We start from the raw sequence: 27,294 nt of genomic DNA, 5'->3' as shown, positions 1-27,294 counted from the left end.
TTGAGTGGCCTGGCTGAGGTCTGGATACTGGATACTGAATTTAAGCTGCATCACTCAGGTTTGGGGTGGGGTGGGGGCAGCTGAGGCCTGGGTTTTTGGCCTGTTTTAGAGGGAGGTTATGGAAAGCTTTGGCATTAGGAGGTTTTTCGGAGAACCATATTCGAAGTGGACTATGAAGCTTTATGTATTTTGTATGCATTTGTACTGTTGTATGTAGTTATAAATAGTACTTCCATTTAAACTAATAATTCTTTCCAATCCAATGTGGAGCATTTTCTTTATTCCTTTGGGAAGGGGTAAAGAGCATCTATCTCACTCCTTAAAACGAAGACAGAACATCTGGTAGCTCAGCAGGTGTAAGTAGCAGAATTCTATTTCCTGAAATAAATTGCAGAGGACAATGGATCTAAGTGATTGTGTGCTTTTTACTGGTGAACAATTGCACACATCAAACGCCCAGGCTGAAGACCTGTTCCAGTGGTATGAGGCTTGAGCCTCTCAGAATCACAGAAAACATCCAGTTGGAAGATACCTCAAAGATCATCCAGTCCAACCTTCAACCCAGTTTCGGGTCAGTCCTAAACTATGTCCGTAAGCACCAGGTCCACATGCTGTTTAAACACCTCCAGTGATGGTGACTCCACCACTGCCCTGAGCAGACCATTGCAATGTCTGATAACCCTCTCTCTGAAGAATTATTTCCTAGCATCCAGCCTGAACCTTCCCTGGCACAGCTTGAAACCATTTCCTCTAATCCTGTCACTTCACACCAGGGAGAAGAGGCTGACCCCCTCCTCGCTCCAGCCTCTCTTCAGGTAGTTGTAATGAGCAATGAGGTTTCTCCTCAGACTCTTCTCTTCTAGATTGGACAACCCCAGCTCCTTCAGACACTCCTCATAGGTCTTGTGCTCCGGGCCCTTCATCAGCTTCATTGCCCTTCTCTGGATGCACTTAGAACCTCAATGTCCTTCTTGTAGTGAGGGGCCCAGAAATGAACACAGCACTCAAGGTGTGACATTACCAGTGCTGAGTACAGGGGGACAATCACCTTCCTGTTGCTATTGGCCACCATGTTTCCAATACAAGCCAGAATGTCACTGGCTTTCTTGCCACCTGTGCATGCTGCTGACTCAAATTTAATCTACTGTCAACCAGAACTTGCAGGTCCCTCTCAGAGTCACAGCTTTCCAACCACACATCCCCAAGTCTGTAGCTTATCATGAGGTTGTTGTGACCAAAGTGGAGGACCTGGCTCTTCGCCTTGTTCATACAGTAAGCCTTGACCCATCAGTCTAATGCGTCCAGTCCTGCTGCAAATCCTCCCTACCCTCTAGCAGATCAATATGGCCACACAGCTTGGTGTCATCTGTGTATTTGCTGAGAGTGCACTCAACCCCCTCATCCAGAATATTGATAAAGATATTAAAGAGGATAGGCCCCAGTACTGAACCCTGGGGGACAACACTCCTTGTGATCTTTGTGTTCTAATTATTGTCTTGTATGATGAAATAGTCTAGCCTCATTTCCCTTAATTATTCCAAAAGGAAAGGTATTATTTCTGGAAAAGTTAATTAGAATAATTAATTTACCATGTAATTTTCTTTTTTATTAAACAGTGTTCATTTTATAACAGATTTGTGTTCTTAAGTGAATATTTCTTGTTCAGTTTTGGAACAGAAACTATAGCTATATATATGTACAACAGCTTGATTTAGTTGCAGGAGAATTGTGAAATTATTTTAGAATAACAAATTGATAGCAATTAATTCTTTGTTCTAGACCCCAATCTTAGAAAAATTAAGGTAAGAACTGAACAATTGTTTGGGCCTGTGTCCACAAAACAGTGTAAGTACTCAAGATAACTTGCAATATGTGATACAAGCTCTGAGAATTGAGACAAATAGGCCTGTGCAGAAATCTTGTGGCTTGTCCAGACTGTTTTTTCTGTTGAATTCTGTTGTACAAAGCCAACTGAGAATCTTTATGGAAAAGCAGCTGTTGTATAGACATATCATTAGTTTAACTTAATAATTGTAATTGATTTTTGTTCAGATAAATTGCCTCAGGAAAAGTGTTATACAGGACTCTCAATTGTTCATCCTGTGATCTGCAGACAAAATTCAGCAAGCCCAAGGACCCTGGTCCTGCTGGTTAAACTCTTCCTGATAAAGGCTAGGATGCTCTCAGATGCACAGCTGGCTTGTTCAGTCAGCTGGCTTGTGTTCAGATGGCTGTCAACCATTACCCCCAGGCCCTTTTTGCCAAACAGCTTTCCAGCCACAGCTCCCCAAGCCTGGAGCATTGCATGGTAGTGTTGTGACTGAAGTGCAGCACCCAGCACTTTGCCTTGTTAAACCTCATACAACTGACCTAATCTAGAGAATGGACAGATCTCTAGTCTTGTGCTAACAGTGATACTGTGTGAATCTTACGATAGGCTGTTTACATGTCCCACCACAGGGCTCGATCAGAAGCATGTGCTGTGTTTTGGGGAGTAGCTGTGTACTGCTCACCTGGGGGACGTAGGGTATTACATAATCAAACATGGAGTTCTACACAACTAAATTAAGGGCCAATGTATTAAAAGACCAGGCACAAGCTTACTGTGTGATGAGGAGATCTGTTTGAGTAGTGTGACTTGGACACTTGGAGGAGGAAAAGGGATATGGCATTTAGGGGTCACTAAGAAGCAAAGAATTCCCACCTGCTGTGGCCAAGTGATCAGCTACTCTCCTCAGAGTGCCCTTGCTTGGTGTTTGTGTTGAGGAACTGTGGGGCTGCAGTTTGTCAGGGCCTTCTCCAATGGCACTACTGATGGACTGACCTGATTTCTTTTTGTTTAAACCTGTCACATTAAAAAAGAACTGTTCACAGTCTGAAATACAGAGTATTTAATCTAAAGTTATAACAGCTAATTTCTCCAGAGAACCCCAAAACAAAAGGAAGGCCCGGAATCCCAGATCTCTATCTGTGCTTGAGGCCTTGAGGACTGATGGACCCATAACTGTTGTCAGTCACAGGAGCGTCTTGTGGGTGGGGTAGGTTTTCATGTGGCTGTCTGACACAGCTGGTGAACAGCAGTTTGTCCCTCTGATGATGAAGCAGAATCTCGTAGTACAGGAGAGATGTGGAGGTGCTGGAGTGAGGGCAGAGGAGGACAACAAAGCTGGGGAAGGGCCTCGAGAATACATCTTATCAAGAGTGAGTGAGGGAGCTGGGGCTGTTCAGTTTGGAAAAGAGGAGGCTGAGGGGAGACCTCATCACTCTCTACAACTGCCTTGAAGGGACAGTGTAGAGAGGCTGGTGCTGGTCTCTTCTCTCAGGTAATTAGTGATAGAACAAGAGGGAATGGCCTCAAGATGTGACAGGGTGGGTATAGCCTGGACATTAGGAAAAATTTTTCACAGAAAGAGTGGTCAGGCATTGGAATGTGCTGCCCAGGGAGGTGGTTGATTCACCAACCCTGAGTGTGTTTAAAGGTTGTTTGGATGTGGTGCTTGGGGATACGGTTTAGGGGTGAACTTTGTAGAATAGGGTTATCAGTTGGACTTGGTGATCCTGAGGGTCTTTTCCAACCTTAACATTTCTGTGATTTTGTGATTCTGTGATATTTTCTTATCTCCCAGGCCTCTGTTTAATGATATTATCACTCATTATTCCAGTTCTCTCCAGGTTCTCAACTTACATTTAGTTTTGTTTAATAGAAACTTTAAATCCTAAACAGAGTTTTATTACCTCTTTTGGTCATTGCTTGCATTGTTCTATCTTATAGCAATGTTCTACTTTTTTGTACTAGTTTTGTACTACTTTTTTGAAGCTATTGGTTAGCTGAGTTTAGTTTAATATTATCTGCATTCATTTTGTCCTGGCTTTATTTCTGATTTCAACTTCAGTTCTGTAATCTTGAACAGAAGTTCATGGCTCTAATATCTTCCTTAGGTGTAATATAAGAAAGGGTTATCTCTTTTTCTTGGAGGACATGTTTTTTATTTTCAGGTATATATCCATCAGGTTGGAGACACCCTGATGTGTTGAATTCTATCTCGTGTTCCACCTGGTTTGTGCTTTATTGTAATGAGCCTTAAAAAAAGAATCATGTTTTGGACTTAGGTCAGAAAAAATGAACTGATGTGACTGTGTTCATATGTGGCACAGCAGCCTCCTTCTAGCTCTGTGTAAGTGTGTATATATATATTTTTAATGAAAGTTACATAGTTTCTGTAACCTTGTACCTGAAGAAAGTGTTTTCTGTTATTTATCAATTTAATGGACAGTTACTAAAAATCCTGAGAGTATTTTAAACCATTCTCAGCTCACACTGATACAATTTGGTTTGTGGTTTAATGAGTTTCAAGCTCATTAATCAAAATAACAATGCTTCTTGATTCTTGTTCTCAATGATGCAGGCTTCATGTGTGCAGTCATAATGTTGAAATATTTGTCTTACGGTTTTATAATGGGAAGGAATTGCAAGCATACATCTCCCTTGATCTGTTAAGCCTGCCCAAATAAATTTCTACACAGCACTGAGTGGGCCCACATGTATAGACAGAGTTCCCAGATGTGTAAGTGACTGAAAATACAAGTATAGGATTATTAGATTACTTTGTTTCTACAACATAAAGTACTTCAGCCCTGTTGGAGGTTTTGAAGACAGTACTCATCAGTCTTATATACTTCCCAATTTAGAAACTCTTGAGGTTTAAGGAAGAGCTGTTAAGACTGTTAATTTTGGACAGAATTGTCAGATATAGTGCATTTCAGTGAGCAATGTTTGCAGCTACATCAAGACTCATACTTTAGATAGAACTTCAATACTTACACTCTTCATTTTTGGTGTGTAATTACTTTTTCTTTTATAGCTGGACTGTAAGTTAATTGTACCTGCAGAATCTGGAATAGGTTGCCTGGAGAGGTTGTGGATACCCCCATCCTGTAGGTGTTCAAGGCCAGGCTGGATGAGGCTTTGATCAACCTGGTCTAGTAGAAGATGTACCATATGGGGCAGGGGCATTGGAACTAGATAATCTTTAAGGTCCCTTCCAACCCAAACCATTCACAAAATCACAGAATTGTCCGGGTTGGAGGAGACCTCAAAGGTCACCCAATTCCACCCCCCCTGCAATGGGCAGGGACACCTCAGACTAGATCAGGTTGCTCAAAGCCACATCCAGCCTGGCCTTCAAAACCTCCAGGGATGGGGCCTCCACCATCTTCCTGGGCAACCTATTCCAGTATCTCACCACCTTCATGGTGAAGAACTTTTTCCTGGCATCCAATCTCAATCTGCCCACTACGAGTTTTGCTCCATTCCTCCCAGTTCTATCACTACCTGGCATCCTAAAAAGTCCCTCACCAGCTTTCTTGTAAGCCCCCTTCAGATACTGGAAGGCCACAGTAAGGACTCCTCAAGAGTCTTCTCCAGACTGAACAATCCCAGGTTACTCCTACAGAAATATTTCACTGTATAAAAATGTAGAAATCTGCTCTTCTTGGTTAGGATAAATTCACCATTATGTGAAAAATGGGCATCCATGCCCCATGCCAGAAGTTGTTGCTCATCTTAACTCTCCAGAAGAAGAATTCTAGTAACAGACTGGTCTTTATTGTATAAGATGGTGTGTGCACCCATGCATATCTCTGGATCAGTCCCGTCCTCATGGATTTTAAATTCTGGCAATGAAAATACATTTGCATACAGCAGCTGGGAATGCAGAGAAACAGACATGATTGCTCAGAATGGGCAGTGATATCTATTCTCATAGCTTATCACTTGTCAAGTTTTTGAAATTCTTCTGGGATGAATGGTAATGTTTTGTCTTGCATTGATGATGGGAGAATAAGGCTGGTGGGCTTCTATCCCTAGAATTTGTTTCTAGTCAGTGTAACAAGAGGGTCATGAATAATTCACATTCTCCTGTTGTTAGTGCTCACTGAAAATGTGTATCCATTGTAATGTAACTACATTACAGTTAACCTTGTAGAGAACAAGTTGATGTTGTGATTTTCTCATACCTTTGGGAGTGGGGAGGATTCCCTTTTACAATTTCATTAAGAAAGTAGTTCATATGTTTAGAAATAGGATGACAGCATTTCTTCCAGTGTAGCATTGCACACATGGAATGGCTAACCATAAACAGCTGTCTTGCATATTGTTTTATAAGAGCAATGGCAAAAATCCATGCTGGAGATGCAGAGTGAAGGCAAGGAAAAAGACCAAAGAAAGATTGGTTGAACTGAAGAGAGTTGGACTAGATTATTTTTAAAGGTCCTATCCAACCCAAGCTGTTTTATGAATCTATGAATAATGATGAAACTGAGTGGTAAATAAGAAGTTGTGTGCTTCTTGAAAAGCAACTGGAGTTTGCCTCTATATTTGAATTTTAGCCAGACACTATGCAAACACCTTTGCCTCCAGTGATGCTAATGCTGCACTAATCTGCAAAGTCTTTGAGTTGAGAGGAATACTCTGAGGGGAAAATAAAAAAGTAACAAGAATTTCTGCTTAGCACAAATGCTTCTCTGTTCAGAGCACTGTCTGTCTCTGGAGAAGGATGTATGATTTATTTGAGCGTTTTTTGAAAGATAGGTATAGTATGTGGGAGTTTTTTTGGGTTTGGTTTGTTTTAAAAAATAAAGAGAAGCAGGACAGAAAACTACTGTTGTCACTTATAAAACATACATTTGCATCCAGACCTCTACCAGCTCATAAGTTCAAAGACACCTTTATCTTCCCTTTTAGTGGATAGTTTTGGGATTATGTGATTCTGTGGTCAGAATGGAATACCACCCTGACCACTGGGTCTGTAACTCATCACTTTCATCCTTAGCCCTGTATGTCTGTTTCTCTTGTTTTAAAAATGACTACGTGAGTTTCTGCACCAAAACCAAAACTGTGTGTGAAAGCACTACGTGTCACCTCAACCAAATGAGGTAAAGTAGGAAGTCAAACTCCCTGTCTAGTATGACGGATAATACCAGCTTCCAAGGCTAAAACCTGTCATTCCTGTCTCCCCACTAAGAAGAATCGTTGTCCAGTTGTCAGCTATATTGTTTTGTTGTGGGTTTTAAAAATCTTTTTATTGTTCAATTATCAGCTATATTGCTTTTAAAAAAAAATCTTTTTATTTTAAAGCTCTAACAGTGTTCATTGGTTGGGGAGGAAAATGACAAAGTAGAGTAACGTGTATCACTCACGATGTCAGAGAAATGACACCTTTGTTTATTCTCATCTTTTGTGCAACATAGTGTGGCATTATTCTGGAAAATCCTGCTCTCTAGGCACATAGCAAATGTTGATGCCTGTCCCTCCTGCTTTTCTGGCTCCCTGATGGCTGAGCTCTCAGGGGTCAATGGCGCTTTGGAATTAGAGCACAGGACAGACAAAGGCAGAAGCTGTGTGTAGTATACAGAAAAGAGGGAAGCAAAAAGTTCCTTAGATATTAATATGGGGAATCAGCTATGTGTAGTTTTACAGTAGAAAGAGGGCAGAATGATTTCTCAGACTGGTTACTGATACATTTCAATACCAGGTATGTTGCTGGGCTCTTTGCAGTATTTTGCTTTTGAAATAAGTTGCAGTGCAAAGGAGCAGTCACACACTAGGGGCTGCTGGGTGGATCTATACACAGTTGCATGGTCTTGGAAATGCAAGATACTTTTCAGAACATTGTGACTTCAGTTTGTTTTTCTGCAGTGTTCTCAAAAATACAAATTTCTGACCTGAGACTAAGTATGGGAAAAGGCAACCCAAATCGTATTTGGCCCCAAAACTGGGAACAGTGAAATCGAGAGTGGAATTGGATTGCAAAGTTTACCTTGTCAAAGAAATGCTGTTGGATTCTTTTGCTAATACTGTGTAATTCTGTCTTCTGTTTTTAATGACTCTTCTGAGTAGAAATGTTTGAAGTAGACACTTCTCTCATCTTTGTGATGTTCAGTATTAGAATAAGGGAAAGATGATTCTTGGAATTAGAATTTTACTTCTGTGATACTATTCTTAATACAATGGAAATTTCAGAGTTCAATTCCAAAGAAACCTCATGTTGCAGTGAGTCGAATGTTTGTCCCTTAAAAGAAAATTGGTTTGCCTTTGTAATAAAATGTATATTTTTGTATATTTTACTATTTCATATCCTGGGCGGTGGTATCTTCAAACACTGCTGTAACTTATTTACACAGTATATTTACAGGTTCTATTATTTGGTTGTGAGTGATGCATTCCCTGTATAAAGACAGTTAAGCAATTTAAGCACAGATCTCAGAATTTCCAATACAGTGATTTAAATTTGAAGTAAAGGTTCTGTGATCTGCGGTTTCCCACGACTGCAATTCTGTGGCAGATAGCCGGGCACTTACCCCTTGCTCCTCTGTCCGGTATCTTCCCAGATGCTGTTACTACAATTCGAGTTGCCCTTGGCTCGGCGAGGGCTAGGGGGTCTCTCTCTCTCGTGTGCTCCATTGCTGGGCTGTAGCCTTTCTGTGGTTCTTCTGGGATTCAGTTCTCTTGGAGCTTTAACCCTTTCCGCCTTGTTCCAGGTACAAGGCCTGGGTGTAGTTGTTGCCTTGTTAGGACAAGGTCTTCAGCTGCTATTCTGGCAGCTTTTGGCTCTTGTCTCTTTTGTTGTAAGAACAAAGCCCAGGCACAGTTGGTCTGCTAGGGCAGGCCCTTCAGCTGCTAATCCGGCAGCCTGTGGCTCATGTTGCTGTCTAGGTGAGAACAAGGCAAGTTGCCTAACTTCTCAGCTGAGTTAAATACTGTCCCAAGACAATTAACGCCTTTTGGTAAAAGAGAGTAGAATGGGGCATATCCAAACATGGCCAGGGGCACACACAGTTCAAAGCTGTGTCACAAAGTTAATTACACATGCTACATGTTTATCTGGACCGCAGGAAGTGTCCAGGTTTGCACACTCATGGGTGCTTGCAAGGTTAGTTACATGTGCTACACATTTGCCTTGACCATCTGGACCCCAGGAACTGACCAAGTTAGCACATTCACAGGTGCTTAGCACAGGTCTGGGCTAGGGCATGTTCTGGTGTTTGACCCTTTAGGACAGCCTTACTCAGATATTCATTGCACCTGAAAGAAATGGAATGTTTCTTTATGTGATTCAGCTTTGCTATGAAATCACTGGGCAAAATAAGACAAACAAACCTACTTCATTCTGTGAAAGTATTGGTCCTGTACAAATTGTGATTTTTTTCAGACAGAAGATGTAAGGCCTAAATGTAATGTACAGAGCAGCAGTATTTTAGAGTAGGTGCCAGAACTGTACCTCACTGCCAGATTCAAATGACATTGACATTTGTTGCATGCATTCTGACCATAGGTCAAATAACTACAGATCAATTTAGAGTTTAGACAAATAGAGTGCAGTTCATTTCACTCACATCTCATTTTAATGAGAATTTGCCTCTAGTGTTTCATGAAAGAGGAAAGAATCTCTGCCTTTCATGTGGTTTCCTAACTAATTGCGGATTATAGAGGAATTACATAATGTGCTCACAAAACATGCCTCTAATCACAATTTTTTTCATAATGATAGACTTAGATGTGAAAAGATTTTCAGTCCATAGTAGACGGTGAACAAATGTATATGCTGTACATTTAAGACTGCATGTATGACTTAACCTACTTAATTTATTTTTTTAACTTAAAGTTCTGCATTCCTGGCTTACAAATACTTTGCTTTCTGTCTGTATGTTCAGGAGCCCTGGGATGCACAACACATTCCAGCTCTGTTCTCTGCTTTCTGTGGTCTGCTAGTTGCACTTTCTTATCACCTCAGCAGACAAAGCAGTGACCCATCTGTACTGATGTAAGTTGCCTGCAAATGTTATTTATTTATTACTCTGTACAGCACACAACCAGAGTGATGCCTGGATTTCAGAACCATAGGGCTTGCCTCCCATAAGTACTATGGCAAGATGGAAATTCCTCACCATGTCTGCCCAGTTGGTCCTGTAAACAAATGAAGTGCTGTAGCTAGATTACCAGGAAGGCTGGTGCTCTTGAAACAGCATTATCAAAATTCTTTGAAGCAGATTTCACCCTCTGGGAAATTGTGCCATGCTGGAGGACAGTGATTTAGTTGAGGGGGTGCTCAGGGTACTGAAGTTGCAGATTGTGCATTGTGTAGCAGTGTGGCAAGGAGAAAGGACGTTTGATGCGCTGGGAAGATGGCTCTATTTCAGCTCTTGCTGAGGGTCACTGTCAACAGGCTGTGTCTCTCTGAGATTAACTTCATTTTCTTTTCTGGCACAGTCTGTTAAGAGCTAGCTGAGGAAAGGTAATGTGGGTTAAGAACTAACATTGCAAACAAGGTATATTTACATTGATGTGCAAGTTGGGGTGACACAAGAGAGGTCCACAGATTTATAGCTCAAGCGTAGCAGATTGGAGTTTTCCTGTGTGGGAGCTGTACTATATGGCTGTCATGGGGTCTGTGATGGTCTACAAGCAGCTGGGCAGCTGTGTAAAGGTCTGTGGCATTAAGCAAGGCAGCCAGTACCACCATGCCATCTGAGATTCTGCCTCAAATAGCTCAGTCATACCCCAAAACAGTGGCAGAGGGCCTGTGAGGAAACCCATGGGTTCTCACATTTGATTCATGGGGTGTGTTGTGTGTCTTGACAAAAAGCTCTTTAGTGTATATAAAAGATTGTAGTAGACGTGTAAGTCAGAGGGTTTAGACGCACAATTCTGTAATGCAGGAGAGAGAAGGGGCAGGCAGGTTTTTTAGGCCATCTAGGTTTATATTTGAGGAGAGAAACTTGGGAAAAGGAGAATTCTACTGAGGAAGAAAAGGATAATAGGGCATTAGTAGAAAATCAACATCCCTGTAAATCATACTGAAGAGTTGAGAAATTCCTTCTTTGCCATCCATAAGATTCAAGGAATCTTTTCTTTGTACATTTCTAAGTTCTGATGTGGCAAAGCAACAAGAACTGCCCAAAGCTACTGTGTCTGGGACAGATGTCAATTAGACCTCGATCAGGCGGTGTGTAGTTCATTGACTGTTACAGTATAGAACTCAGATTTGGTAGGAAGTGAAGCTGTGTGGGAGATTTGTTTAGCCTTGAAGGTAAATATGCTCAGGTGAATTGCAAATCAGCATGGAATTGTGAGCTCTAACAATTTCTGAGTAATTGAAATGTAATTCTTTTCTACCACTCCCCAGGAAGGACACACCAGTTCATTGACTTCTCTAATAAAACAGAAACTTCTGTTTCAAAGTAGTCTTAAACCATTAAATCAATTTTAACTTTTAAATCTAGTTATATATTTAATAACATTCTTAATCAAATCTTCAGCAGCTGAAATGGTTGTTAAATATCTGAAGATTAATAATATATGTGCAACAACATCAAATGTTCATTGTGCAATCATATTCAAAATGTTTAATCCTTAAAGAGGTTTAGGATTATTCTTGTTTTAAAACAGCTCTGAAGTCAATTAAAGGAAGTTAAGGAGATTGGCAACCGTATTAAGTGATGGTCTGTGGCATAAACTTCAAGATGGAAGAGGAGGTAGCACATAAATCTTGAATCAAGGACTAATACAAAATATATACAGAAATGCTTGTTTGGACTTCACAATGTGGATCTAAACAGCTTGCATATTGGTTTCAGCTTGGCTGAAGCATAAAACAAATGTATGAATGCAACAGTATCCTCTCCGCTCATTCTTCTAAATGACCTGGTCACATCGATTGTATTGCTGAGACTCCTTAACATTTTGGTGAAGTTCTACCTTGATCACAGGTAGAGTTTTATGTCAGTCTCCAGCTATACAGAGATAAGATAGCTAATACATACATGAAGAAGGAAATCTGAGACTGTTACTTCTCCTCTTTACCCTAGGGATATTCATGTCTATGTTTGGAAGTATCCTAACTAGGATTTATTTTCAACAGGTCCCTTATTCAATGCAAATATGTCCCTCACTATCTACGTCAGCAATTTGAAGATTCATCAACAGATCCACTTCCAGAAAAGATGAGAGAATCAGTGGTAAGACCTTTCTCTTTCATTACTTTCTCTCCCATCCATTTTCTTCACTGAGGAACCTTTTAAGCACAGAAAATGGGAGGCTGTATCTCCTCTTCCTTTCAATCCACAGATGGAAACTGAGAGTTGTTCTGCTGGGTCTTCTTTCCAGTGAGGCTGGAAGGGATAAAGGGGATATTTTAGTTTTCCTTTCTGAAGTATTTGGCAACATTAATTCCTTTGTTGATGGGAAATGCACTCTTGGAGCTTGGGAAATAGGGCATCTCATCCTGGTACACAGAGAGCTAATGCAGGTTCTGTGCATAGAGTTACAACATGGCAACCTGGTGTGTATAAGGTAGGCTGGATTAATCAACAAGCGTTCAAAAAGGTGAGGAGTTGTGCCAAGCTCCCTGCCTAGATTGGAGTGGGACAGGATTTGGTCCACAGAATTTCATGTTTAACTCATTCTTCTTCTGGGGCTACATATTGACTCCGTTTTCAGGAATGACTTTTTGTCTCACAGGAAGTACTCTTGACTATATGTCCTCCACCCTAGCCAAGCCAGACTTGGCACCTGGAGATGGAAGAAGCATGTGAAACTTGACTGGTGTGGGAGAGTGACATACATGCCTCATGCCAAGCATTGTCATCTCATTGTCTCTTCTTTTCTTGGCAGGCTATTTTTTTTTCCTACCATTTGGCACATAGCTCTAAGTCTCTGTCATCTTATTTCCTAATATCCAAAACCTAACTATCCAGCACGGCCCATCTTCTTTGTGTCTTTTATATAAAAAGACCCTTCACTGTTACACAGGAGATGTTAATCTTATAAAGATTTCATCTGGGAAGAGAGGCAACTTTCCAGAAGTTCAGTAAGGAGTATTTGACATTTCTGGGAATCATAGAATCTTAGAATGGTTTGGGTTGTAAGGGCCCATCAAAGGTCATCTAGTTCAACCCCCCTGCAGTGAGCAGCGAAATCCTCTGCCAGATCAGGTTGCTCAGAGACTTGTCAAGACTGATCTTGAATATTTCCAGAGACAGGGCCTCGACTACCTCCCTGGGCACCCTGTTGCAATGTTCCAGTAAAGACCTTGTTTCTAACATAGAATGTAAATCTACTCTTCTCTAATTTCAAATCGTTGCCCCTCATCCTATCACTACATTAGGAACTATCCTGTTTCCTGGCTGTCAGCCCTCCCTCCTGACCACATCCCTAATGCCTGCATCTGAGCATCTGCAATCTAGGCAATTGTTCCTAAATTCCTGAATGGTTGTAGAAGCAAGGAGTGTTCAGAGAGTGCCTGGAAGACACACTGTCTACTTTTGACCCTTAGACAAAGCCTGGGAGTCCCTAATGCCTAGTGGTACAGATTACTAGTGCAGTAGCTGGCCTGGCCTCCAGATGTCACTCGAAAGGGAGGCATCTCTCCTATACATCCCGAATCACACGTTGGGTGTTTTTGTAAGGTATTACACAGCCTACAATTGGCACATGACTTGATCCTGCACTACCAATATTTTCTACTTTCTTTCCTAAGCTCTTGCGTTTTTATTTTCCAGTATGTATAATGTTACTTTAAACTGCTTTATCTAGTAAGGGCCACATCAGGTTCAGTGCTATGTCCATTTCTTGTTGGTTGTGCTGAGCTAGTTTCTTGTAAACGAAACTGTTTGCAACAGAGTCACAAAGACCACACTGCTATATGAATGTCCAGTTAGTAATACAGTGGAAATTAAAGCATTTATGCTAAAGTTTTGCTATATGCTATGGTATTTCTGAGAATACTGTTGCTGTGGTTCATCGTCAGTCCATTCTTGCGTGTGGGCACTGTATGGCAGATGTAATGGAAAGCTTCGCATTCCCCTGTGTTTATATCGTGCTTTCTTTTGCAAATAGTGGCCTTCTTGGTGCACTACAGAGTTGAATCACATCTGTTCTGCAGATGGAGCCTTGCCAGGGACTGAAGCAGTTAGTGCAGCTGTCTACGAAACCCATTTCATTTCACAGTGCAGAGGGAAACCTTGAGCAAGGCTTCAGTGTATTGAAAACAATAAACAAACTCTCATCTGAGATCCTGGCTGTATTTTCAAAATGGAGTCACGCTGCACTCTCAAATCTGTTTTTGTGTCAGTAGTATAGACAGGGATTTGATGTCTTCTACTAACACAGTTACTGTGTGGTTCAACTGCACTTGGGCCCTTGAGCCATCGGGGTGAAAGATGCAGAAGCACAAGGAGGGCCGTTTGGGACTAGCCAAACATAGGACTTCAGTTCTCTTCACCATGTCACTTTTTCATGGTTTAGGCCCATCCATCTGGCAACAAAGCACCACGTAGCCATTTGCCTCAGTGGGATAGGAAGGAGAAAATACAACAAAAGGCTTGAAGGTTGAGACAAGGATCACTCATGAGTTATAGTCATGGGTGAAGAACAGACTCAAGTTCCAGCAACAACTATATTTAAACAATAAAACCACCATCTATTTAACAGTTGAATCAGAGCAGCATAATGAGAAATACAGCCTGGTCTTAAAAGCACCTTTTCCCCCACACCTCCCTTCTTCCTGGGCTCAGCTCTGCTCTCAAATTCTCTAACACCTCCCCAGCAGTGGCACAGAGGGGTCAATTGCAGTCAGTCAGTTACATATTGTTTCTGCCACTTCTTCCTCCTCAGGGGGAAGACTTCTCACATTATTCCCCTGCTCCAGCATGGCATCCCTCCCAAAGGGAGAGAGTCCTCCATGAACATCTCCAACATGAATCCTTCCTATGGGACTGTTGTTTTTCACAAACTGCTCCAGTGTGAGTCTCTTCCATAGGATATAGTTCTCCCAGTGACCAGACTGTTCCAATGCGGGTTTCTCTTGGAGTCATGGTCTTTGAGTGCAGTCACCTGCTGTGGCATGGGGTCCTTCCCAAGCTGAAGATGAGCATCCATTCCACTGTTGATCTCCATAGGCTTCAGGGGCTCAGCCTGCCATTTTGGCACAGACTGAAGGGGAATGGCTGCTTTGGCGTGCCTCCCCACCTCCTTCTTCCTCACTGGCTTGGTGTTCTAGTAGTTGTTTCTCTCATATCACACTCTTCTCCAAAACAAAGAAATTGCCCATCAGGTTTCCCACTCTTAACTACATTATTGTAGAGCTGCTTCTACCATATGCTGATTTGGCAGAGGGAGGTCCAACTGGCTGGAAGCAGGGGTTGCTTGTGGAAGTTTCTTAGTAGAGCCACTCCTGTAGCTGCATCCCACTACCAAACCCCACCAGACACAAATCCAACACACATTCCTGTTAATTTTTGCCAGTGGGGTTTATTTTGCATTCAGTTAAGTGGGATTCTTGGCACATTTTACCCTCCAGGATGTGCCTGGTTTGAAGGATTGACACATTTCTGCACTGTGTGTTTGATACTCTGTGCTGCTGCTTTCAGACAAAGGCTGCTTTCCCTCCGTGTTGCTGGAGTTTGGTAGTTATTTCCTTCTTTTTTTTTTTTTTTTTTTCTTCTCTGTCCAGGCTTCCCTCTTATCTGTGTAAAAACTGTAAGCAAGTGTGTTTGCTTACAATGTCAATCAGCAGTGCTAATTATTCTGCAGTAGGAGATCTCTTGAAGAGAGAGAGGGCAATTTCTGATTCATGCAGACTCTTTGTCTAACACGACTAGCCCCCACACCTCCCCAGTTATCTGGTACCTCTGCATCAATTAAACACTACCCAGTTTGCCAGGCAACTCTTACTGCTCTCTCATGGTGCAGTACTAATAGAGAAGCAGAGGACAACTGAGGCAGGAGAAAATGTGTGTTCCACAAGTTCGAGGAGCACAATAAAGCTGCAGTCTCTGCTGACTTACTTCAATAGCAGTTGTGTTTAGGATGTTTGACTCAGCCGACTCTTAAAAGCCAATTCGAAACAGCTTCCAAAACTTCTGCAATGGTATCTTCCCAATGTCAGTATTTGAAGGAGTTTTCATGGTGGCAGTTAATTATTTTTTTTTTTCACTTTTGGAGTGCTCCTCTGTGAGGAGGGTATTTGTAATACCCTGCCAGTGGCAAGAGATGACAGGTTGCAATGCAATTGGTCTATATACAGATATATGCACTACATAATTAGCCTTTTAAGTAAGACCTGTTTTAATCAGAAACTCTGAGGCATACAGAACCAAATCACCTCCTCAAGAAGCTGAGAGCAAACAAGGTTAATATTGAAAATTGATGTGTTGTATTCTGTAGTGGTGTTGCATTGATGCTAGGAATAGTAAATACAGCATCTCTCATGTTTAGTTACATGACCTTTACTATTTTCCTTTGCTTGAATAGCTGTGTAAGGATTGCCAGCTTTGGAAGCTTGAATTATAAGGCAGCTGTGATGGATAATTGACCATTCAACTTTGAGAATGGAGCTTCCTACCATTATAATTAATTTCTATAGGCATCCACATGGCTGATTACTAGATTAACCAGTGGCCTGAGGGTGCTAATGTGTTACATTCAAACTCAGCTTCCTTCCTGGCCTTTAATACAAGCAGTTAGATAGCTAGTAAAAGGATTTGTACAAAGCTCCAAAAGCATGATTGAAAATAATAATTAAAAAACCCCAAACAACAACAAACACACCACTACAGTATATTCTGCTTGTTAAATGTCTGAGGACTCAAATGTATCAGTGTCGGTGGATTTTCTGGTTTTTTCCCTTGAGTGTGTAATGGAGAACAAAGAACACTTGTGTTCAGCCCAAACTGTAACAGTGATTTAAAATCTCTGCAGTGAGAGATATAGTGATCAGAGCTTAAGTTTTCCACATTAGACAACTGCAATGAAGGACTCAAGCATCACATCATAGGGCTACTGAACATTTAGTTCATAAGTGCCTGGCCTTGAGAATGGAGTCCAAAGTCCTTCTTTAGACAGCTGGGTCTAAATAGGAACAGATTTGCATCTGCAGTAGGCATATGCTTTGCAGGAGCAATCTGCCTTCATCAGGAAGGGTAGAAGCCACAGATCTACCCACTGCTGCCTTATCCATCTTTATCAAGATTTTGACCACCATGTTTCAGTATGGCTCCACATACTCTAACTCAAGTGGCTTTAGGTGGATACTTAAATTACAAGTGACAATGGAGAGGACATTGGGACAAGCAGGGATCAGAATTTTGTGCAGGAAAAAGAGAAGGTCTTTCCAGTGAGGCCCTCATGTTGTGGTTCTCCTGTTGCATACAGCAAGCAAGAAGCAAGGCCAGCAAAGCCATGTTTTGAAAAGATGGTCAGGATGACTTAGGAAGACCTAATTCTGCTCTTAACATCTTCCTACCTGTAGTACAGGGCTGTCTGGAGATGGCGCAGCTCTCCAAGGGAAGGGAGTGTGGTTCCTTTGCAGAGGTATGTGCTCCTGAGCAGCCTGGGAAAGGGAAGGACAGTGGTGATGGCTTTGAGAATTCAGTTAAACAGGAGTTTCCTGGGACAAATCGAAAGTACTTCTTAAGCCTGAAGGCTTTTTAGTCCTGCTGAATTTCAAAGGCCTGTTGCAGTAAGTGGAAGTGCTGATGCTTGTGACCTTTTACTAAGAAGCATCTTTCATAGCAGGGAGTGATAGGCAGCCTAAATATAGTGGTTGCTACCAGCTTCCTCTGTAATTCACAGCCCTTCTGTTGTTCACTTTTTCTGCTTGCTTTCATTTCTCTCCCTGATTCATAGGAATCTATCACAGAATCTCTGAAGACTAAGTAGGTTGCAGCACCAGGAAATAGGATGAGCTTCTAAATGTAACAAAAGGCTTGTATTTCTTATGTTATTATTCCTGGATGTCTTTGAATAAAAACATGAGTTAGTTTCTAAACCAAGAGCTATAAACACACATTAGGAGGAAGTTCTTCACTCTGAGGGTGGTGGAACACTGGAACAGGTTGCCTGGGGATGTGGTGGAGGCCTCATCCCTGGAGATATTCAAGGTCAGGCTTGATGAGGTTCTGAGCAGCCTGATCTAGTTGAGGATGTCCCTGCAGAGGAGTTGAACTAGATGACCTTTAAATGTCCCTTCCAACCCAATGTGTTCTATGATTCTTTACAAAATAGTTACTCATTTAATAACTTAGCAATAGTATTCAGTGCTGAACTTAAACACCTCATAAACAAGATTTTCACTTCCAAAGACTTTTGGGTCATCTCTGAAGTAAATGCAGAAAGCAAGCCATCTTATTTATTTGTTTTCTGAGAATGACATTTTAATCACAAGAAAAATAGGCTTAAAAGACAGTGGTATTTTTCAGTCTTAGGAAATAAAATTACTCCTACCCTAGTTATAGGTCTTTGTGTAAAGGCAGACATGTCTTTGCATTGTCAGTTTAATATTATCAGTGATACAGACAGTGGGATCAAGTGCACCATCAGCAAGTTTGCAGATGACACCAAGCTGAGTGGTGCTGTTGATACACCAGAGGGGTGAGAGATCATCCAGAGGGACCTGGACAAGCTGGAGAGGTGGACCCAGGTGAGCCTCATGAGGTTCAAATGGAGCAAGTGCATGGTTCTGCACCTGGGCCGGAACAGTCCTCTCTATCAATACAGACTGGGGAATGAGGTGATAGAAAGCAGCCCTGTGGAAAAGGACTTGGAGGTGCTGGTGGACAAGAAGCTGGACATGAGCAGGCAGTGTGAGCTTGCAGGCCAGAAAGCCAATCACGTCGTGGGCTGCACCAAAAGATGTGTTGCCAGCAGATCCACAGAGGTGATTTTGCCACTTTGCTCTGGTGAGACCTCACTTGGAGTACTGTGTACAGGCCTGGAGCCCTCAATATAGGAAGGACATGGACCTGATGGAGAGGGTCCAGAGTAGGGCCACAAAAATGATCAGGGAGTGGGAGCAGCTCTGCTACAAGGACAGGCTGAAGGAGCTGGAAAAGAGGAGGCTCCAGGGAGACCTAGTAGCAGCCTTGCAGTACCTGAAGGGGCGTACAAGAAAGATGGAGAGAGACTGTTTACAAAGGCCTGCAGTGAAAGGACAAGAGGCAATGGCTTCAAACTAGAGAAGAGTAGATTTAGATATAAGGGCAGTGGAGTGCTGGAATGGGTTGCCTGGGGAGGTGGTTGGGGCCAAATTCCTGGAGATATTCAAAGTAAGGCTCAACAGGGATCTGGGCAACCAGATCTAGTTGGGGGTGTCCCTGCTTACTGCAGAGGAGGTTGGACTGGATGACCTTTGGAGGTACCTTCTGGCCCAGACCATTCTGTGATGCTATGTAAAAAAAAAGGTTACATTCCTTAAACAGAATTAGGCTTGGTATAAAAATGTATTGCTTTAATTTCTCCAATCTTAAAACTACATTATTTTAAAACATGATTTAGAACTAGGTATGATGGATTTAAATGTGATTACTTTGACAAACCTAGAGTGTGAAGAAATGATTTTCAAAAGCAGAACGGAGGAAATATTTTTGTACTTATTACAGTGCAGGCTGTGAGTAATTTGGAACAGAGCTGTTTCTCTTTAATTAAGATAGTATTGGCCTGCTAATTTTGTGTAAAATAATTATTTTCACAGAAAGAAGTCTTGAAATCAGATCTCATTGTCTGCACGGTGGCTGCCATTCTGTCATTTGCTGTCAGTGCCAGTACTGTGTTTCTGTCATTGAGGGTGGGTATCTGTCTTTTTTTGTGTCTTTTTTTCCCCGCTAAGGTAGTATCTTTCACATGCAAGACCAAAAGAATAGCTGTCATGTGAAGAGAAGTTAGTGAAAATGTATTTACTGGTCATGGTAACTACTTTTTTTATGTGCAAGGCTCTTAGTTGATGGATATTTGTATTAATTTCAGTATTACTTATTTGATGTCCCTTTCCTTAAACTTCTGCATATTTGCTGGAGCGTGTCCAGAGAAGGGCAACAAAGTTGGTGAGGGGTTTGGAACACAAGCCCTATGAGGAGAGACTGAGGGAGCTGGGGTTGCTTAGCCTGGAGAAGAGGAGACTCAGGGGTGACCTTATTGCTCTCTACAGCTACCTTAAGGGAGGTTGTAGACAGGCAGAGGTTGGTTTCTTCTCCCAGGCAACCAGCACCAGAACAAGAGGACACAGTCTCAGGCTGCACCAGGGGAGGTTTAGGCGGGAGGTTAGGAGGAAGTTCTACACAGAGAGAGTGATTGCCCATTGGAATGGGCTGCCTGGGGAGGTGGTGGAGTCACCATCATTGGAGGTGTTCAGGAGGAGACTTGATAGGGCGCTTTGTTGCATGGTTTAGCTGATTAGGTGGTGTTGGATGATAAGTTGGACGCGATGATCTTGAAGGTCTCTTCCAACCTGGTCTGGTCTGGTCTATTCTATTCTATTTCTATTCTATTCTATTCTATTCTATTCCATTCTATCCACAGCTCTTTCATGAACCTGAGGAACAGCGTGAATAAGCCTGCTAAATTGATTTGTCCCCTGTAATTAGGGAGGGAAATATTGGTTAATTGTCTGTGCAAAATGCGTTTTTCAAAATCCATCTCTACCCCTGGAGTCAGAGTTTGACACAGGCATAAAAGTTAATCTCACAAAAATAAAATCCTCGGAAGCATTAGGGTTTGCAAATTATAACCACATTTTGTTTTTTCTGTTTTGTCCCAGCCATTTCTCAGCATTGTCCTGTTTGCTTTAGCGTGGACTGTGGGATTTGTGACACACTACTTACTTCCTCAGCTTCGCAAGCATCACCCTTGGCTGTGGATCTCCCACCCCATACTCAAAAGCAAAGAACACCGGCAACGGGAAGTGAGAGGTTTGTCATGAAACCTTTTCTAAACAATGGCTACAATGACTTGCCACTTGTCTTGGTTTAAAAATAAATAAATCTGGAAGGAACAGAGCAGGGAGAATGAATTATGCTTTACATTTTTCTCTTTTGAAAAGGATGCATAGGCCATCATTTCCATTTTTCCTCCCACCCCTATCACCAGCAAATCAGTGAGCCTGTAAAAGTTGTCTCCTGAGACCACTGCACAGAAGGGCTAAGGCTGGGCAGGCACCTCTGGAGATCGTCTAGTCCAGCACCTCTGCTCGGAAAAGGGTCAGATAGGGCAGGTTGCTCAGGGCTGTGTCCAGGTTTGAACATCTTCACTCATGGAGATTCCACAACCTTTCTAGACAGCCTGTTCTAGCATTTGATCATCCTTATGGTAAGAAAGGTTGTTTTCATTTTGGTCGGGGTTTATGTTGAAGTGGAATTTTACATTGGATCCATTTCTTTTCTTTCCCTACTGAGAACCGTCTAGCTCCATCAATTTTATCCTCCCTGTCACATATTTATACCCCCAAAAAGCCCCCAGTCAAGCATTAATAAAATGCCTCCTGAGCCTTTTCTTCACTAAGCAAAGCAATCCCAGCTCTCTCCACCTCTCCTATGTTAAATGCTCCTGTCCCTTAATCATCTTACTGGCCCTAAGTGGCCTTTCACAAGTCATTGTCTGATCTGCATTTTGCTTTTCCATTAAGTACTGTAACTTGCTGCCTTGCTTGGTATGCTTAACACATTGGTGATTTGTATAATTAAAACATGTGAATGATTGCTAAAATTGAGACAGCTTATTTTCTACTTTCTGACACGTAACCATGTATCATTGAACAGCAAGGGTAGTATAACTTAGAGTTCTAATTTCTGTCATAGCACTTTTAGAGAAACATTAAAATTGAAATGAACTGTGACATTTTCTTGAAGACTTGTTCTTGCTAATATCTACTGGCTTCAGTGGTTAGTGCCCTGATACATGTAAGTATCTGTAAATATTTTGGTATGTCAAGGTTTGATTTCCTCTTCTGATATAGTTATTTCTGCAAGCAGAGAGTGTATTTTGAGAACCACTGCTTTCCTGTGCGCCCATCCCCAAGCTCTCATCTTGCCTTTGCTATCAGCCAAAAGCTTAAAGCTTGCTTGTCATTCCTTGATGGATCTTGTGCCTTAATAATTTTCAATATACGTTCCTGAGGTGTTAGAAGAGAGTGTTGTCAGAACAGTCTGCTGAGCGTCTTTAGTCTGTTCTTTAACTAGACAACAAAAGAGTTCAGATCACTCTCTGCAAAACCATATATTAAGGATTTAAATATTTTTTTCTTCTATTAAAAAAAAATAATCATAGCTTTCAAAATGATTAGTTTCCAAACAAGGCTTGCATATGAGAAAAGTACCCGAGAGACATAACTGAAGGTTGCCTTTTAACTTTTACTGCAGTACACCAAGGAAAGTGTGGTAGAAATAGAAATCTTATTAAGGATTGTGCACAAGTCAAGACATTGTTTAGGGCTTCCTCTCCCCGGTAATCAATAATTCTGAGGAATACACAAGTTTTATTGTTTGTTGCATCACTTAATCATAAAAGACTGCAGTATGCTCTTTCCCTTGTCCTGATTAAGTCAGTCTTCTTTTGTCAGAAAACATTGCTTTTCCTAAATGTAATGACTCAGCTTTTGAAAAGGTTAAGGGTAGAGATCTCCCAGGATGATGTCCACAGATGGTTTTCCTTCTGCTTTAAGATGAGCTGTGTTTCCCATGCTACCTGCTGCAAGCAACAGGCTTTTCTCCTTCTTTTGCAGTCCTCATTTTATATGTGGTACATTTTTTGCTTTGGGGATGAAGTGTCATTACAATGTATCTGGTATTGTGTGTTAGAAAACCAGAGTGGGGGGAAAAAAATATATATATACTTCAGTCTCTTTAGCTGATACAGAGACTTTTTATCATGTTCTGAGATGAGACAGGCAGAGGAGAAGGTTGTGTAATCTCTTTTATAGGTATGTCTGACAGGCTATCTTCTTTTACCCTGTAAGAAAAATGTAGAAGCAGAACTTGAAGGTTTCCAGCTTTTGTAGAAAGAGAAGCTTGGGAAAGGACAGTATGCTGTAGTTGCCAAGTGTGGACAATGAAAGCACAAGTACACAGAAGATGTCTGTGAGAAGCTTTTACTGCACAGAATTTCATTTTCAGCTTCCTAATTTTTGATAAGTGTAGCTCTAGGGGGAGGTGAGTGATTGCTTGCAGTTAGACGAGCAGCTGGTAATGACAGTTCGGCAAGATAATTCCTGGCTTTGTTTCATGGACTCTGGATGAGCTGTTCAAGCTTTCAGATTCTCCACAGAACAGCAATTATTAGACCAGTTCTCATGACCAGCCCCTGTGAATTAACTAATTTATTATTTTTCATTGTTTTGCCCCACCATGGGAAAGGCTGAGGTCAAAATGTATGAGCTGATGGTATAAGAAATGTGTAGAAAGTAGTGCAGGACCGAGTGAGAAAGTAAAATTATCTTTAGTGTTACAGGGTTTCTGCTTCTCCACCACTCCTTTCATACTCCACAGATTTCATGTAAGCCATTTTCAAATTACCCACTTGGGTCCTATCAAATGTAAGCTCTTTTTTCCCCCCATCTACATTATCTGCACACATCTCTCTCTGCTTCTGCAGCTACCTTCTTTTGGGTGTAGTTGATATGCACATCTCTTTATTCAAGCTTGACGTCTTACACAGAACTCAGCTCTGGGCAGTTGGACGAAGTTCTTAAGTGGAGCTCTGAGAGCAAATTGTAGTTCAGGAGGAAGAGAGAGGAGTAGAGAATAACAGCTAGGATCCGAAATGGACAGTTCTCTTTGTGTGTAAACCCTTAGGAAGTGGCCTTTAGGTAGTAAGGAAATATTTTTAGGTTGATCATATATTCTGAAGGCATATTTTTGCAAAAACTTTGCCTTAAAATACTGGCAAAGGATGACTTAATTTGGAGAGCTTTTTCTTTGTGCCTCTACAATATAGAGTTGTGCCTGCAGCCCACACAAATCTGCAGCTTCAGCATGTCATCTTTGCCTGTCATTGAAAAGATGCATGAGGGAGAGTGGAATATCTGTACATAAGAATTTTCATTTCTGCAGAAAAGAGTATTGGAAATTCAGTAGCTGCCATTGATCTTTCTGAATCAATACCAAGTTCTGCTTTTGTGTGTGTGTTTTCACTGTTTTTTTCCCAGTAGCTTTGTGTAGCTGAGCTCAGTTGAGAAGACATACATTATTTTTGTATGTGCACAAGTGTATCTACACCTAGTTGACCTAAATTCTCATACAAGAATTGCACAGAGCATTTGGTTCTTGATTAATATTGGTATTAAACACTGGTGGTGTTAGAAAAGTCTACTGTAAAAAGGTAATCTTCAGTGGTGAATGATGTGATCCTGGCAGATACTTTTTTGCAATAGCTGTTTAAGTGTATTAGGGGTTCTAGATCCTGTTAATTCTTCAGTCTTTAGATGTCAAAAGGTACTTCATTTATCAATGAAGGCAGTGATACTTTGCAATCTAATGAACATTGTTTTGTCACTAGAAGATAGGGAAGGAGATGCACAGAGTTCACTGAGGTTACCTAGGTCATCCACCAGGTGAGTGGATGCTGGAAAGGGCCTCTCCAGAGTCATTGCATCACTTAAAAGTGATATTCAGTATAGTGACTAGCAATTAGATTATGTAGAAACTACCATTTATCATGTACCATCTCTTTTCATTTCTGAGTGTTCCTCATGAGTGCAGTTATAAGTAGCAAAGCACACACTTTCTAAATTCAGAGAACAAAATTACTTCCCTATTGCAAAATAATTACAAATGTCATTGTTTCATAAATGAGTGGATTATTAATGTGAGCTAACTCTTTTCTTCTATGATATTGCAGTGTTAAATTACCTGTTACCTGAATTTCTGTTTCAGATGCTGCTCATTTGATGTGGTTTGAAAGGCTCTATGTGTGGCTTCAGTGCTTTGAGAAATACATTTTGTATCCAGCTATAATACTGAATGCCCTCACCATTGATGCTTTCTCTATTAGTAAATACAAGAAACTTGGTACACAGTAAGTAGATTATAACTCAAAACATGTGATTAGTAGAATATTTGGATTGAGACTGAAGACTGATAAATGGAATTTGTATCTTAGTTGCATGCCACAGTTAGTTTTCATGCATTTTTAGTTCAGTATACAGTAATCACTGGCTGAAAAAACAAAACCTTTGCAAATGCTAAGGCATGGCTCCACTGAGAAATAAAGTTTAAAGAGCTATATATAGAATTGTGTGGAATGTCAAAATGTCAATTAAAAGCAAGACACGCTATACCAGGCTGCAGGTATTTGGTGGGCATAAACACAGTGGGATAACTAGAATTAATCAAATGAAAATGAGAATCTAGGCTGGGTATCAGGAAGCGTTTCCTAAAGATTTTTAAGGCTATGGCATAGTCTCCCAAAGGAGTTATTGGAAGCTTCACCACACAAGTCTGTTAAGGCAAGACTGAATAAAATATTCAACAGTTTAGAATGATTGGTAACCCTGCATTTAGTGGTTTGAGAAAGGTAGTTTTTATTCCAAAGTCTGATCTGGTAAATATTCTGGTCAGTGACTTGCCTTCTGCAGATATTCAGAATGCTTAGTGACTGCAGTATCCCCAGTGAGCAGTTTCTGCAGTCATTTTATCAGAATGACAGTGATGCAGATGATAAAAACAAAGAAACAGCCTGTGTTCAGGAAGGAGGGTTCCAGAAGCAGGAAAGACTTCTGCCGAAGAGCATTAATAATACTTCTCAGTACTAGTCATAATTTAGATTCTTAGCTTTAAATATTAGATAAAAGAACGTTGATGTAAAAATTGTGTGGTATTTTAATTGTACTTTTCTCTTATAGAGCACCACAGCTTTAGGGACTACACAAACGTAAGGAAAATGTCTTCCCTGTTTTTAGGGGCTGAAACTAGGACTTCAGTCAAATTTTCTTCATATTCCTCCCAGACAGCTTACTTCTCCAGAGGGAGTCTTACCAGGAGATAGCCTATGTACTTCCTCTGTGTATCTCACTCAGAGATAGCCTGTGTGTTTCCACACTGACCTTTTTCTCCCAAGGAACTCGGAGATGCTAAGGCAAAGGTGTGTAGTCCAGGGTGAAACTGAGTTCACACATAGCCCTCTGTTTGGTTCTGCAAGGCTGAGAAAACTAAAAAGTAATCAAAATGTCATTTGTCACTAGCTAGCAGATGTGACTGAACACATGCATGGAGCAAATATGTAAGGTTAGAAAGGTGCTATTTTTACATAGTCATTCCTCCAAGCTAGATCGCACTTTGAAGTATCACCTCCCTCAAGAGCTCAGAAGTAGTGAGTCAGTACCCTAGATTAAAGGAAGTAATTACATTTGTCTGCCTCTGATTGTTTGGCCTGTGGGGGAATACTATGACAACCTTTTCTTTCCCCATCTCCCTTGTGTCTTTGTGATCACCTTGGATTTAAAACCTGTGTTTTCTCCTTTTCCTTGTGACTGAGGTCTATGCCTAGCTCTCCCAATACCCCTTCTTCTCTGATGCTCCCTTTTAATACATTTCCTCTGCAGCTGCCATGTAAATCCCATACAAAACATTCAACTTCAGATACTACCTCTTTCTCTTGAACAGCCTGGAAGGGAAACTGCATTCTCTTGCTCCTTCTATATACGGTGTTACTGAGGGCTGTACCTTCTCTGCTTTAGTACATCACTATCCATTTTCTGTTGTTTAAACGTGCCTTAATTACCACCCAAAAATCAGACCACATCATTCCTCAGAGAAGGAAAGGCAGCATTCTCCCAGTCTGTCTGAAAATGTCTGAGGTGGTACATTTTGTATGATTTGATTTTGGAGTTTTTCTGCATTTGAATGTTGGGGGTTTTTAAGGAAGAAATTTCATCTTGCTTTGTGATTTAAAGGATTGAAGTGGTTTGCTTCCTGAGGAAGCAGAGAAACTCCTTCACAGTCAGGCAGGAGTTTTTCTTGAGCTTTCCAGACTGGTCATTAGTGGGACCCATGCTGACAAGCTGAAAAGCCTGCCTTTGTTACCTGCTGAAGAGACTTCAGAAACAAGCCCCCCTTCTCTCTCTCTCTTATTTTATCTCTGCTGGGAGTTAAGGCCCCAGGAAAGCATCTCGTGTGGCAATATCTTTAAAGAAGAGGGATAATGAGCAAATTATTTTCTATTACCCATGAGACCACTATTTTTTAAAATGCAATTTTTGGTGAAATTTTCCTCATCTTAAGAGATTCATTGAGGAAGAAGTTTTTTTGCTCTATAGCATGTACATTTTCAATGTGAAAATTTCTCCACATTGCAAGAATTTTTTTCTTTCTGAAGAATGTGGGATCCAGCTGATTCACACAGGACATGCTGGAATGACTTCTAGTGGCTTCAGAATGTATTTATCTTAGTCACTGGGTTTTCCACTCAGAAACCTGGGGGAAATTGAAAAGAACAGCTTTGACAAGATGAGAAATAAGGTCAGCTTGGCATTT

At 41.2% G+C, this 27,294-nt stretch overlaps 1 protein-coding gene across 1 annotated transcript in view; it reads left to right on the top strand.

Moving 5' to 3' along the window:
- The window catches only part of PCNX2 (pecanex 2), a 156,805-nt gene that overhangs the window by 60,523 nt on the left and 68,988 nt on the right, over window positions 1-27,294 (top strand). Inside the window, exons 16-20 of the mRNA XM_054162261.1 lie at window positions 9,712-9,821; window positions 11,919-12,015; window positions 19,527-19,619; window positions 20,589-20,739; window positions 24,697-24,838. Coding sequence (XP_054018236.1) covers window positions 9,712-9,821; window positions 11,919-12,015; window positions 19,527-19,619; window positions 20,589-20,739; window positions 24,697-24,838 — 593 coding nt within the window. The remainder of the gene's footprint in view (window positions 1-9,711; window positions 9,822-11,918; window positions 12,016-19,526; window positions 19,620-20,588; window positions 20,740-24,696; window positions 24,839-27,294) is intronic.

Source organism: Dryobates pubescens, chromosome 6 (assembly GCF_014839835.1).
Source record: "Dryobates pubescens isolate bDryPub1 chromosome 6, bDryPub1.pri, whole genome shotgun sequence".
In the NCBI taxonomy this organism is placed as follows: domain Eukaryota; kingdom Metazoa; phylum Chordata; class Aves; order Piciformes; family Picidae; genus Dryobates; species Dryobates pubescens.
The sequence above is the reverse complement of the archived record's forward strand: the minus strand, read 5'-3'. Positions and strand labels throughout refer to the sequence as shown.